The sequence below is a fragment of the Typopeltis vanoorti genome, chromosome 4, assembly GCF_054136105.1.
Source record: "Typopeltis vanoorti isolate ZY-2024b chromosome 4, IOZ_Tvanoo_1.0, whole genome shotgun sequence".
Taxonomy (NCBI): Eukaryota; Metazoa; Arthropoda; class Arachnida; order Uropygi; family Thelyphonidae; genus Typopeltis; species Typopeltis vanoorti.
This window is the reverse complement of record NC_143552.1, coordinates 117759598-117774939: the sequence shown is the minus strand read 5'-3', so window position 1 is coordinate 117774939 and position 15342 is coordinate 117759598. Positions and strand designations below refer to the sequence as shown.

The 15342-nt window shown below is 33.1% G+C and overlaps 1 protein-coding gene across 2 annotated transcripts in view; it reads left to right on the top strand.

Annotated features, from left to right (window-relative positions):
* LOC150107633 (uncharacterized) overlaps window positions 1-15342 on the top strand; it is a 271977-nt gene that overhangs the window by 189958 nt on the left and 66677 nt on the right. For both annotated transcript variants that reach the window (XM_090391984.1, XM_090391983.1), the window contains one exon: window positions 5648-5762. In XM_090391984.1, coding sequence (XP_090248110.1) covers window positions 5648-5762 — 115 coding nt within the window. The remainder of the gene's footprint in view (window positions 1-5647; window positions 5763-15342) is intronic.

Here is a 15342-nt window from a genome sequence, read left to right as displayed (position 1 = left end):
GAAATCACCATGAAGAGTGCCACTGTCTCCCTTCATGCATGTGACTGCCCTTGTTATCTAGGTAATTTTAGTTTGTGTTTTTACAGAGTGTGTGGTGTTAAATTGCATCTGATAATGCAAGCTTAAGCGAGTAAATTATTTATTTTCATTCCAGTGTCTATGTAGTTTTCTTTTCCAGAAACTTCAACATGAAGAATGTGTGCAAAATAATTAAAATTATTAAGAATATCCATAACTTTGTTGTAGCTTAACATCTAAGCATCTGAACTTATTCAGCAATTTTATTTTTTTGACAGAAAATAACAGAAGTACAGCACCCTTCGTATTTGGTTCCATGTGATTTGTTCCAAAAAAAAATGTAATGCATTAAAACTTTTTGTATATTTCAAAAATAAGGTTTTATAAATATGCTAGCTGTGTCAGAAATGATGACTGTGTTGCCACAGGTGACAAAACTTTGCATCATTCTATATCTGCTTATCATATTTTTGGTACTGCAAGTAGTTTAGTTCACCATAGTTGTTTGATGTGAAGTACACTGGTATTGAATGTTTAAAAAAAAAAAAAAAATTAAATGTATAAGCCTTGTAGATTTTGGCTTTACTTTTGTGTAAGATCACCATATGAAGTATCACAGATTTCATAAACAGTTGCTTAAGGAGAGTTTACCCTGAACTAGCACTGTGCATGTGTGTCATTTTTCTCATATACCAATACCAAACTTTTTTTAAGAAAATATGTTCTGAATGTACTGTCATTTCATTCATGGGGTGAATAAAACGACAATGAAATGAATATATGAAATGATATATTTTTATTATCAACATGGGTTTTTATGAATATACAATTATCATTTCATACAACATCTCTTGAATAAAATGATATAATGTATATTCATAAAAACCCAGGTTGGTAATAAAAATTTATCATTTACTAACTATTATAATAACGGAAATTGACTCATGTAAATTATTCTTTATTCATAGAATTTTCACCTGAGTATCACAGGCATCATCAATACAGATACAAGGCTAATTAAACAATAACTGGTTATATTCACAAATAGTTAAGGTTAAATTTCCTAAATTTATTTAATTATTATTTTTTTCTATTTTTATTTATTTAATTATTCAATTATAATAATTAAAAAAAATTTTTAATATTTTTATTTTATATAATTAAATATATATGTGTATACAATTATATGTTAGGAAAGATTTGCTGTTTTATAAAGTGCTATCTCCCACAAGGGGGAAAAACATAGACCATCGGATCTGTTTAGGTTAGGAGAGTGAAGTAATGTTTCACGTTTCTTTGTATAGCCGTTGCATTAGGAACCGACTTTTGTGAATGACTTTTGTCTTGTTCTGCTTAACTCTATGTCTGGTGTTAATGGCATGTTATGCAATTCCAGACTGTTCGGGTTCAAAGGTACTGGATATACGATTGGTGTTCTTCTAACTGGACCTGAGTAGATCTTCCTGTTTGTCTGAAATATGATAATCCACATGAGCAGGGAATCTGGTAGACACCTGGATAGCTGAGATGTGGGAGCTTGTCCTTTGGAGACATTAGGAATGTGGAGATTTTTCTGATGGGTTGAAACGCCACATAGATATTTAGTGGTTTTAGCACCTTAGCTATGCGTTCACTAACCCCTCGTACATAGGGCGGGGGTGTTCAACCCATCAATCGGGAAGCGATTTTTGGTCGATCTCTTGTGTATTCCTCCTTACTTACAAATTTAATTAAAACTGAAAACATAATATTTTATTTATCATTATTTTGTATTATTATTTTTAATTCGCTTTAAGTGTATTGCTATTGTTTATTTATTTTTCGTTAAAATTGTCAAATCAGTAATTTTCTTATAGGTCTGGGTAAATTAATTAATTTTGATTAGTGGAAGTTAAACAGTGAGCTGAGTGAATAAGATTATAAGCAAAGTGTAAAAACTCGATTGTAGCTTAAATATTAAATATTCCAAAGCATATTACATCGATTTTTTACTTAGGTGAAGTCCCATGTGAATATTGTAAAAAAATAAACTTTGTTTGTCTCGGTATAGTTTGTATTAGATGGTTTTGTAAATAACTCTTTTGAAGCTAACTGTATATACTGCTTTAATAAGAATATGTTCGAGTGTTAAAAACAAAGGCAATGTTTTTGTTGCCGATGCTGTACATGGCGTCATTAGAAAGATTGTTATTGAAACTTGTACATATGAGAAAGGCTTGCAGGCTCTAAGTGTAAACATCTCCAAAGTCAGTCAGAAAGAGTTCAAACAACTTTCCGATGGCCGGCAACTTACTATCAAAAGAAAGCGGAGGAGAACAAAAGGCGTGCCGAACTTGAAACTTAAGATGAAAGACTCATACCGATTCTTTGGGGGTTGCCAAACTTCATGCAAGGTCTCAGAGGAGGCCTAATAAAAAAGGACTGAAGCAAGCAGAAGGGGTCCTGGTTCCAGAATTGCTGTCAGAGAGGAAGCCGCCCGGTCCAGAGTCGCTATCAGAGAGACTGCCCAGATCCACGGATTAACGATATAAAAATTTTTCTTGATGAAAAAGAAGATTTATCCACAATTGAGTGATAAAAGATGGTTGTTACACTTATCATTTTTAGTAGATTTCTGTACAAAATTAAGCAATTTAAATTTAGAGTTACAAGGTAGAGATAAAAATTTAATTGACATGTTAATTCAATAAAAACTTTCCAACAATACTTACTTTTATTGAAGGAAAATATAAATGACCGCGAATTTAGACATCTCCCATATTTATTAAAATTTTTTGAACAAAATCAAGAAATGCGTCGCTATGATTTAAAAGAATTTATTCGTGAAATAGAATTAGTTGAGGAAGAAATAAATTCAAGATTTAAAGATTTTAATAAAACTGAAATGATTGTATCTTTTATCAATAATCCATTTCAAGAAAACTTCAACATCACAGAAATTTCAAATAAAATTAGTGGGCTGTTTGATATAAACCAAGCTGAAGTAGAACTTGAGATAATAAACATTCAGAATAGTTTACATTTAAAATCAATAAACAATGAAGTCATTTGGAAGTATGCACATGAAAAGTTCCCAATATTAACTGATATCGTGCGAAAAATTCTGTTGTGTTTCGGATCGACATACTTGTCGTAATCTGCTTTTTCAAATATGACCGTCATAAAAAATCAATTAAGAAACCAAATTACAAATGATCATTTGGATGATTGTCTGCGATTGGCCACTTCTTCATATCAACTTGACTATGAAAATATTGCGAGGCCCAAACAATGCCAAATTTCACATTATCTTTTTTTTTTTTTAACTTATCTGTTGTTTTTTCTAACTTTGGTTTTCCAAAATAAAGAAATATATTATTCCAATATATTTGTTTTTGTTTTGTTTTTTGTTGTATTAAAATAATTAAAAGTGATAAATAAATTTTTAAATACACAAAGTTTTTAGTTGTTTATTTGTGCGTAATCAGATATCAGGTTGGGGGAACATGATCTATATAAGAGAGTAGATCACCGAATAACTTTTTATAGAAAAGTAGCATGTGTAGTAAAAAAGGTGTTGAACACCACTGACATAGGGGATAGGTATACGTGTAGGTTCTTCTGTACTTGAGGAGGATGCTGGAGCACGACTACTTAAAGCTCTTTTTATGAAGGACTTCTTATAGCCATTGGATATGAAGGAGGAATTAATATACTGTAATTCTTTTTGTAAAAGTTCTTCTGAGGAACAAAAAGGAGTAGGCTCTATGAACCTAGTGTTTTTATAGTACCTGCCTCTTGACTGGGATGGTGATGTAATTCAGCGTGGATGTACTGGCGCCTGAATGAGTCTCTTTCCTATAGACTGTGAATTGTAGATAACCATCTGGTTGACGAAGAATCAAGAGGTCTAGAAAGGCTAACTGCTTATTTACTTCTAGGATGAAGTGCATTAATATTGGAGAGAAACTGTTGTAGTTTTTCTGAGGTGTCCTTCCATATGGCAAAAATGTCGTCCACATATCTGAAATAAATGTTAGGTCTGGGTGTAATGTTGTCAAAGATTTGCTGTTCGAAATGCTCCATGAAGTAGTTGGCAATAGTAGGAGATATTGGATTACCCATTGCTGTCCCTTCAATTTGTTGGTATAACTGGTTTTTGAAGGAAAAATAACCGGACTTTATTACAAATTCAAATAATTTGACAATGTCTGGAGGAAATTCTTGGTAATTTCCTCCAGACATTCTGGAGGAAACATTCCTTCTAGTAATTCTATGCTGTCTGCCAGTCTATAGGAAAGAGACTCATACAGGCCAGTACATCCACGCTGAATCACATATCCATCCCAGTCAAAAGGCAGGTACTATAAAAACACTAGTTCATAGAGCCCACTCCTTTTGTTCTTCAGAAGAACTTTTACAAAAAGAATTACAGTATATTAATTCCTCCTTCATATCCAATGGCTATAAGTTGTCTTTCATAAAAAGAGCTTTAAGTAGTCGTGCTCCAGCATTCTCCTCAAGTACAGAAGAACCTACACATATACCTATCCCCTATATACAAGGGGTTAGTGAACGCATAGCTAAGGTGCTAAAACCACTAAATATCTGTGTGGCATTTCAACCCGTCAGAAAAATCTCCACATTCCTAATGTCTCCAAAGGACAAGCTCCCACATCTCAGCTATCCAGAGGTCTACCAGATTCAAGATTCCCTGCTCATGTGGATTATCATATTTCTGACAAACAGGAAGATCTGCTCAGGTCCGGTTAGAAGAACACCAGTCATATATCCAGTAACTTGAACCTGAACAGTCTGGAATTGCAGAACATACCATCAACACCAGACATAGAGTTAAGTGGAACAAGACAAAAGTCATTCACAAAAGTCGGTTCCTAATGGAACAGCTATACAAAGAAACATGTGAAACATTACTTCAATCCCCTAACCTAAACAGATCTGATGGTCTATTTCTTTCCCACTTGTGGGAGATAGTACTTTATAAAACAGCAAATCTTTCCTAACATGTAATTGTATACACATATATATATTTAATTATATAAAATAAAAAAAAAATTTAATTATAATTGAATAATTAAAATAATTTTAAAAATAAATAAAAATAGAAAAATAATAATTAAATAAATTTAGGAAATTTAACCTTAGTTACTTAGGTGGTGCTTTGTGAATATAACAGTTATTGTTTAATTAGCCTTGTACCTGTACTGATGATGCCTGTGATACTCGGATGAAAATTCTACAAATAAAGAATAATTTACGCGAGTTAATTCCATTATTATAATAGTTAGTAATATGTCTACTCATGGTATTTCCTTACTGAAACTTAAATTTATCATTTCATGTTCATTTTAAACAACTTTGCAATGAAAGAAAATGAATTTCAGTATTTTATTTATTGGCTTTGTTAATTCTTACTTAAAGTTATGTTTGTTACAAACAAATCCATATACTAATTATTTTCATGTAACTAATCATCAGGGTTTTTACTTTGCAATTATTAGATGACAAAAATGAACTTTATTCTTTTTCTTAGCTATTCACCTTTTCTAGTTAGTATGGTGTCTTAAATTTGTATATTCTGTCTGTGTTATAAAGTGTCATTAACTGTAGCATGTCTCTTTTGAATTAGGCTAATACTGTGCCTATTCATTTATCTACTTTGGAAGAGCATCAGCAAGATAAGAAGAGAGAGCAGAAACGATTACAAATACTCTTGGCTGGAGTCAAAGAAGCCTTTCAAAATGGTAATATTTTTGACTCTGGAAAATATTTTATAATATGCATGCTATACAACCTATCCCTTAATATTGTTAACATGCAGAAAAACCTTGATGCAATGAGACTGATTTTTAGGTACAGATACTCATTGTAAGATTTAATGGTAAAGAAAACAAACACATGAAGTATATCAAATGACACAAATTGTATTTGTTGAAGATTATTGTTATAATTTTTCAAGCACTTTCATCTGTGTGTGCGCGCACGGTCAGTTACTGTGTTTTGATTAAAAACAGGAAGGATTGTATCCTGCTTTTTTGCAAGAGAAGCATAAAAAAAAATCATCAGGACCGTTTTTTCATGCCATCTGTTCCTGTTATCCTCAAGAGATAGATATACCATGATACATAAAGAAAGGTTTAGCTGTTGTTCATTATTATGCTAAGAAAATGCATATTTGGAATTATTAATCAGGCATTTGTAATAAACTGAGAAGGCAACTTGAAGCAGTACCTTGGCATGAGAAACTGCATTGTAGAAGAATCGGTAGTACAGGAATTAGTCAAAGGGTGTCTAAAGGAAGCTATATCTGACTGCATTGCCAGAGTTAGAAGAATTAATTGTATGGGTGAATAACACTTTATTCATTAAATGGATGAATAACACTTTAAAGCGATAGCTACAACAACAAAAGAGAGAGAGAGAGAAGGAAAGAAACAAAGGATATTGTGCTTCCAGTATCGTGAGATTAGTGGTGGTGAGATGAAATGCTATAAAAAGCAGACAAGGAGAGTGATAGCCATGGTGGGGAAGGCTAAATTATATCATCAAAAAAAGTTATCAAATAGACCAAAGAAATTTGAAAACCAATTTTATCGGTATGTGTTGCCGATAACAGAATCCCTACAAGCTGAATTGAATATATTGACTATATGGACAAATGGCAGTGAACATCATTTCAGTGTTTGTGTTTTGGACAGAGGTCATTACAGCCAGAGTATTGTATTAATGGGAATTTGATGGAAGTAGTCAATGAAGCTAGAAACTTAGGGTTATCATGGACAGAGAAAGTCGCATTGTGAATATGGTTAAGCCATTGCATCAAGTAGTAGCACTGTTAAAAGGAATACTAACTTAGAAATAAGGAAAATTTTTTTTTTTTTTTTTAAATAACGAAATCTGTGGTGCGATCATAATTAAAAGAAACACACGTATTAACCAAAGTGAAAATTATTTAATTGTAAATATTTCATTTAATTGTAAATATTTCATGTTTAAAGTAACACAACTATTTAAATCCGGTAAGTACATAAATTGGGGTGTTTAAGGGTCAAAGCTGTATAACTGAGAGGAGACCTCCACATAGCCTTTAAAGGAATGTGGAGAACCAACCAGGGCTTCTGACCTAATGTGCAATCCTCACCTTCTCATGGTGCACACTGTTGGGTATCTACGTTGATACTGAACGAACGAGGATGGGCTAGCAATTTGCGATTTAGCTGACCAAATTGTATTATTATTGGTTAAACCAAAATAAAAAATGATGGTACAACATGACAAAATTTCATGCCGGCTGGGGCGTCGCCTGGTTAAACAAGGCCCCCGTTGTTTTCGCCAGGGAACCAGGGCGAACAGCGAAAAGTCAGCTACTGGAACAAATCTGAAAACAAACCCCAACTAAACATCACCAGAATTAAAGATCGGTACTATCAATGTAAGAAGCCTGAATGGCAAAGAAATGGAGCTAGCTGAAGAATTAGATAAGTACCAGATCGACATAATAGGGGTGACTGAAACAAAAGACCAAAACTGGTGAGATCTTTCTGAGCAATAAATACAAAATGATATATTCAGGCAATGACAATCAAGGAAAAGAAGGAGTAGCCATAGTATTCAACACAAAATACGAGGCTAATCTTCTTGAATGGCAGTCAGTCTCAAGTAGAGTAACGTGGGCAAATATGAGAATGGGGAACTGGACAATGAGATTTATTTGTGCCTATGGTCCCACAGAAGGTTCTACAAAGGTAGAAGTGGAGGAATTTTTTGACGCTTTAGAAAAAGCAACTGACACAATGAAAAAGGAAAAGTTGGTCCTTGTTGGGGATCTAAATAGCAGAGTAGGAAATGATTGTGAGACATACAAAAATATTTTGGGAAAATTTGGAGAAAAGAGCAAAGCTAATAATAATGGCAAATATCTGTTGGATTTCTGCTCAGGACATGGACTGGTTATTACTAACACCATGTTCCAACATAAAAATGTGCACAAATTCACATGGAGAGAAGAGGCAAGGAATAAGAAAAGTCTCATTGACTATGTTATTGTTGATAGTGATGTTTTCTCCCTGGTGCAGGACACCAGAATGTATAGAGGATTTGAAATTGGAAGTGATCACTATTTAGTCTTGAGCAGGATAAAATTGAATTTCATATTGAAAAGAATAACATCTAAGAAAGTTTTAAAGCGAATAAAAGTTGAGCAGCTCTCAGGTGTGAACTGTAGACTAAAATACAGAAAGATTATTGAAAAGAAAATGAAAGAGTTTGAGAACAGGAATCAAACCTTGGAGATTCAGTGGCAAACTCTGAAAAAAACATTGATTGATTCTGCTAGAGAAGCATGTGGTGAGGTTGTGTGGAAGGATAGAAAAATCGGACCTCCCTGGTGTACACAGGAAGTTAAAGAGGCAGTGAAGGAAAAGAAGAAAGCATATCAAAAGTTCCTGTCAAATAAGTCAGCTTGTGCTCTTAGAGAATACAGAGACAAATGCAAGAATGCTAAACACTGTGTAAAACTAGCTAAACAAAAGTCATGGGAGAACTTTGGCAAGAATATAGAAAATAAATATCAAGAAGGTGGCAAAATATTCTGAAGGTTGTTGAAAACGCTAGGAATGGAGGAAAGAGTGCTGTAAAAGGAGTTAGAGATGATAAAGGTGACATGAAAATGGAAGAAAAAGATATCCTTGAAGTATGGAGTAAGTACTTTGAAAAACTGCTAAATGAAACAAGCAGTGATGACAGCACAGTGGTAAAAAACACTGACCAGGTATGCAGTCAGGAATACATATCCATACTTGAACTCCAAAAAGCCATCAAAGGTTTGAAATGTGGAAAGGCAGCAGGAGTAGATGATATTCGACCAGAAATGCTGAAGTATGGTGGTATAAAAGTCTTACAGTGGCTGCACTGCATAGTTCAGAAAGCCCTCGATAGAGGGACGAATTCCCGATGATTGGAGTAGAGCTCTCATAGTACCCATATATAAACAGGGAAATAAAACTGAATGTGAGAATTAAGGTATTTTCCTACTGAGTGTTCCTGGCAAGATCTATGCAAGTATACTTGAGAAACGATTGAGAAGAATTGTGGAAGAAAAGCTCGGTGAAGAACAAGCTGGATTCAGGCCAAATAGAGGCTGTCAGGATCAGATCTTCACTTTACGACAAATAGTCGAGAAAGCATGGGAATATAACAAAGATCTGTATTTAAGTTTTGTCGATTTGGAAAAGGCATATGACAAGGTGCCAAGAGAGAAGCTATTCAATACGCTGCAGTTATATGGTGTCAATGGGGCATTATATCAAGCAATACTTAGTCTTTATTTGAGTTGTAAGTCAGCAGTTAGAATTGAAGGAAGTACAGGAAGATGGTTTAATGTTAAATCTGATGTGAGACAAGGATGTACATTATCCCCTATGTTATTCATTATCTATATGGATCACATTATGAAGGAAAGTGGTATTAAACCTGATATTAAAATTGGAGATGTTAATGTCAGCTCTTTGCTTTATGCGGATGATGTTATACTTCTAAATAAATCCGCTACAAGTCTGCAAGATTCTCTGACTAAATTGAATAGCTGTTGTAATAGATATGGTATGAAGGTCAGCAATAAAAAGATGAAGGCAATGAAAATAGGCAGAATCATTGAAAATGTCAACTGTGTTGTGAATGGAGAACCTGTGGAACAAGTAAAACATTTCAGCTACTTAGGCACGATTTTTACTGAAGATGGTAAATTAAATAAAGAAATAGACAACAGAATCAGCAAAGCTGGTATGGTGGGAAGTCAATTGAATAAATTCATATGGAATAAGAGAGAAATTAGTCGGAACACTAAATTAGCTGTATACAAGACAGTGTTCAAACCAGTTTTAACTTATGGATCTGAGAGCTGGGTCAGAAGTAAAACAGTTGACCAAAGACTAGAGACCGCAGATATGAGAGTCCTGAGAAAGATTAGAGGCGTGAACAGATGGCATCAATGGCAATATCATATTAAAAATGAGGATATTAGGAAAGAACTTGACATTGTCAGCATCCTGGAATGCGTTAGCAGAGCTAATCTCAGGTAGTATGGTCACTTAAATAGAATGGGAGAGGAAAGATTAGTAAAACAAGTGTTCTCTGCCAGGTTGGCAGGAAAACGACCCAGAGGAAGACCAAGATATAGGTGGATTGATACGGTACAAAGTGCCTTAGACGATAGAAATATAAGATCTGATACTGTCTGTTGGAGTCTTGACAAGTAACAGACTGATTTGGAGGAAAATTGTAGATAGGAAGTTAGTAATGATGTAATTTTTTAAAAAAGGGTGGCACACCATTTGGCAACTCCTATAGGTAGAGTTGACCTGCTAATGCTTCTGCCTGGTATCTCAACTTGGGCCTGGCTCCCACTGAAGAGACCTCAATAAAGGTCGAAACTAGTCTGGGTAGTGGCCCTTCCCTTAATGCATAACATTAGACATATCCACAAGGAGATGTGTTTTGCATTATAGGAGATACTGAGACAGGAGTGTTGGTAGCTTGCTCCACCTTTGCAACGATTTGCCTGGTGTTGTACCACCTTACCCCAGTCCTGAAGATACTTTCAGGTGCAAACTTTGTTTGCTCACACTTGGATAAAGGATTAAACTAAATTTATTATACTAATGTATTGTATACTTTTAGTCTAGTTTGTTTTTGAACTAGGTTTAAATATAGAGTTAATTACACCTGTTATTTTTAAATATTTTGCAATTTTTACTTTTATATCTTTTTCATTTTCATATGTGATCGTACATCCTAGGTAGTTAAATGAATTCACCTGTTCTAAGATCTTGTTATCTATTACTATTTTAGTTCTTGCTGGATCTTGTTCTTTAAAAGCCATAGTTTTTGATTTTTCTGTTGATATTATCATACCATAATCTTTGGATATCTCATTTAGATCTAAAATAGCTTTCTGTAGTTTATCTTCAGAATTTGTGATTATTATTTGGTCGTCGGCAAAGAGGAGAGTGTTTGAGTTTACTCTAGGAGAAAGTTTAATTCCTTGATGTAAATTTTTATTCCATTTTATTATTATTTCATTTAAGTAGATATTAAAAAGAGTTGCTGAGAGGGGACATCCCTGTCGGACCCCTTAGTTTATCTCTCTCGTATATGATTGCTCGTGATTTAATCTTATTTTTTTTGATTATATTCATATATACTTGTGATAGCTTTTAGGATAATATTTGGTATGTCTTTCTTTTAATATGTTAAATAATGTTTCTTTTAACTTTGTCAAATGCTTTTTCAAAGTCAATAAATGCAATATATGTTTCTAAATTGTATTCTCTTCTCTATTATTAATTTTAGGCAAAAGTCCGGGTCTATACATGATCCATTCTGTACTACTAAAATAAAGTTTTCGGAATATTTCATTAGTTTGCTATTTAAGATTCTGCTATATATTTTGTAACAGGAATTTAGTATACTGATACCTCTATAGTTTTTAGGGTCATCTCTATTACCTTTTTTAAAGATAGGAATCACAATTGCTTTTTTCCATTCTATTGGGGGGGGGGGTACCAGTTGAATAAATTTTATTTAAAAATAATAAGAGTCTTTCTTTGAATCTAGTTCCTGCATTTATATTTATATTTATATAGTTCTGAACCTAGCTTATCTTCTCCAGGTGATTTTCCGTTTCTTGTTTCTTTCAGGCTGATTTCTAATTCTTCTTCAGTTATTTCCTTTTCATTTTTGTTAATTGTTTGCCAGTTGTCTTTTTTAAAATATTTGTTTGTCCACAATTCTGTGTAGTAATTTAGAAATTCTTCTAATTTCAATTCAGTGTTTAATTTTATGTTTTCTTTGGTATCTGCATTTAAGTGTTTCAAAATTTTATATACATTGGGTCTTATTTTATATAAATCATGTTCTAAATTATAAACAAATTTGTTCCATTATTATCTGTCTTTTTCTGACTTCTCTTTTAGCTATTGCTCTTATTCTTTTATATTCTATTTCATCTTCTAATCTTTTACTGCTTAACCATTTGTGATAGGCATCTTTTTTCTTTTTGATTATTTCTTTGATTGTATCATCCCAGATCTTCAGTTTTTTCCTTTTATTGAATTTTTTGGTCTTTCCTAAGCTTTCATTTGCTGCTGCATTTAGTATCGTTTTTATATTAAGCCATTCTATTTCTGTTTCTTCATTTTGTTTTATTTTGTCTAGATATTGGTTAATTCTTTGTTCATATAGTCATTGTACATTTGTGTCATTCAATACTCTAGTTTTATAAACAAATGTTTCAATTTTTCTTTCTGTTCTTGTTACTTGTAGCCATTTAGGTGGTAATCTTAATTTTATTTTAACAAGGAAGTGGTCACTGCTTATTTCATATCCTCTGTGAACTCTAACATCTAGTGTAAATTTTGATGTCTTTTCATTTAGTATAAAGTAATCTAATATTGATTTCCATCCTCTTGCTGCCCAAGTATATTTATGCATGGCTTTATGTTTATAGAAGGAATTCATTATTTTTAGGTTATTATAAACTACAAGGTCAATCAATTTTTTACCATTCCTGTTTAGAGTATGTGCTCCATGTATTCCTATATTATTATTAATTTTCGTGTTTCCAATTCTTGCATTTAAGTCTCCTGCTAAAATTACGTAATCATTTTTATTTATTTTATTATATATGTTTTGTAGCTGATTATAAAAATCATTATTATACTTCTCTTCCCTCTTCTGGGGCATATAAACCAATTATTGTTTAATAGCCTCTAACTATTTTGATTCTAGCTTCTATTATTCTTTCATTCCATAATTTATAATGTTTTAACTGTTTTGAAAGGGAGTTATGAATCCAAATCATGACTCCTGCTTGTGCTCTTTAGTCTCTGTCAACTCCACTGTATATCACTTTAAAATTTTCAGTTCTTATAGTTCCTTTTAATTTCTTTTTTGTTTCAGTGATTACTGCTATTTTAAAATTTCTTTCATTTAATAATTGGTCTAATCTATTTCTTTATATGCTATTCCTCTTACATTACAGTTTGCTATGTGTATTATATTTTGTCGTTTCCATTTTTGTTTTACCTTTTCCATTCCAGGGTCATTTCCTATAGATTCAATCCGATTATCTTTTTCTGTCAGCTTACTAGTAGAATTATGTTTTCCATGTCAGGGGACTAGCCCGATGATGGAATAGTTCAGTGGTAGTGCTGCTACCTTAAGGCTTCTGAACTAGTCTTCTTCCAAATTTAAACCCATAGGAGGAATAGGGTATATTGAAGGGGGAAAGAGTAGATTATAGAAGAATTACAGTAAGGTTTATAGAGAGGGTGTTGGATTCTGATTATGTAGAAATTAGAATAAATGTTATTTGATTCAGAATCCAACATGATTTTCCGTCACAAGAGCTACATTTGTAAATATTATTTACAATAAATATTAAATATTTAATATTTATTGAAGAATTCAAAGGAATGTGTTAATGATAATAAGATTCTGTATTAAATATTATTAAGCTATTTTATTTATTGTTATGTCAATATTATAAGAACTTATATTTGCAATTTAACTACGCATTTATTGAAAAGCAAATATTCTAATTATACCTATTTTGTGAAAGCTTAACGTTATGTAATAACTCAATGTAGTAGTATAGCCTAATGTAACATTGGCGAGAATGTTTACGTTTATCTGTTGTCATAGAGACGCGTGAAATAAACGAGCACGAGTGGAACAGAGCGTGGGCTAAATAAAGAAGAGAAAATATATAGGAGGTAAGAGAGAGGGGACAGAAACTTGGAAGTGAAAGGAAGCAAGGGGATAAACTAGAGAAGTAGAAGTAAATAAAAGGTTCTTAAGGGTAGGACTTAAGTGGATAATTTTTATAAGTGAGCAAGGATGAAACAAATTTTATAGTTAGCTGAAAGTGAAATCAGCAGTAATAATAGAAGGGAAATTAATGCTACAATCGGATAAAATAAAAAGCTGGAAGTTTAAGGAAGAATTCTGAATAAAACCAGCTGGTCTAGAATTGCGGCTTATTTCCGATTTGCCCTAAAAAGAACCTCACAGTGTTTTAATTGGTTTATGAGTGGTAACAAGGATAGTTGAAGTACCCTGTAATATATGTCTAGAATTCTGAAGTACGATTGATAGTGCTTTAAGTATAACTGTGGATAAGTCTTGTAGATGTGTTTTTTTTTAAGTAAGATAAATAAATTCCAAAAGTTTGCTCGCAACATAATTGATGTACTAGGAACTATTTCCAGTAAGGTCTATCATAGTGTATTATTTCAATGCTTGAAGAATTGTGTGTTAATTACGCTATGATTAACCTAACTTTAACTGTGGAAACTCTTCGTGATTGAGAGTTGGAGATAAGAATTGTTTGAAAGATATTTTCAGCTATTAGTGCCTGTGATATTTTGAACTTATAGCATGACTAGGAAATGTGTGAAAACTGATTAGATTGGATGTTCTATTATATTTGTTTAAGTGTAGAAACTTTGTAACCCAGAAGCTGAGAAAGTGCATGTGAAGACTTGGAAGATTGTGCTAATGTGATTAACTTGACTTAATGTTCGACTTGTTTCTTCTATTAAAAATTAGAAGTAAAATTTATGTATGTGTTATATGACCTATATTAAATGCTTCATTTGTTAATCTAACTATTGTATTTGCCTGAATTTCTTTTTACTGCACCGTTCACAAAAATTCGAATCTAGTGGGAATCCCAGAAAGAAAATAAATACTTCGGCCTGAATGAATGAAAAGACTGCTAACTAACTTTGAATTGATATTACTATTTCATATAGACTTATCTAAGGATAGAGTGGCGCAGTATAATAGAAATTTCTCTACCCTTGGATTAGTGATCAATTTACAATTAGTTGTGTTTTATTTTATGAAAGTAACTTGTAACAAGATGGCGGATTCGAACACGACATGAAGAAAACAACGTCACGACAAGGGCATAGTTGTAAGGCCAGAAATGAAAAGACCCCATGGCCCTCGAGTACTCTAATAGCATAGGGGTCATAAAATAAGAAGAGTTTGCTAATAAGGCCTTAAAGGAAAGATTAAAGTAAATGGATCTTCCTCAAAGTAGTAGAAGGAAAGGAGATAGATCCAGCTAGGGGTCCATGGGAGTGCCGCTTCCCTTACAATCAAGATGATTGGCCCTGTTGGTCCACGAGTCCTTATTCAGTATATTCGGATCATCCCACCATACACACACACACACATGCGTGCGTGCGCACACATGGTGGGCTCCCCTATCTGCCACTCACGGGACGTGCTCTCTAGGGGTTACAGGGTCCCCCGAGA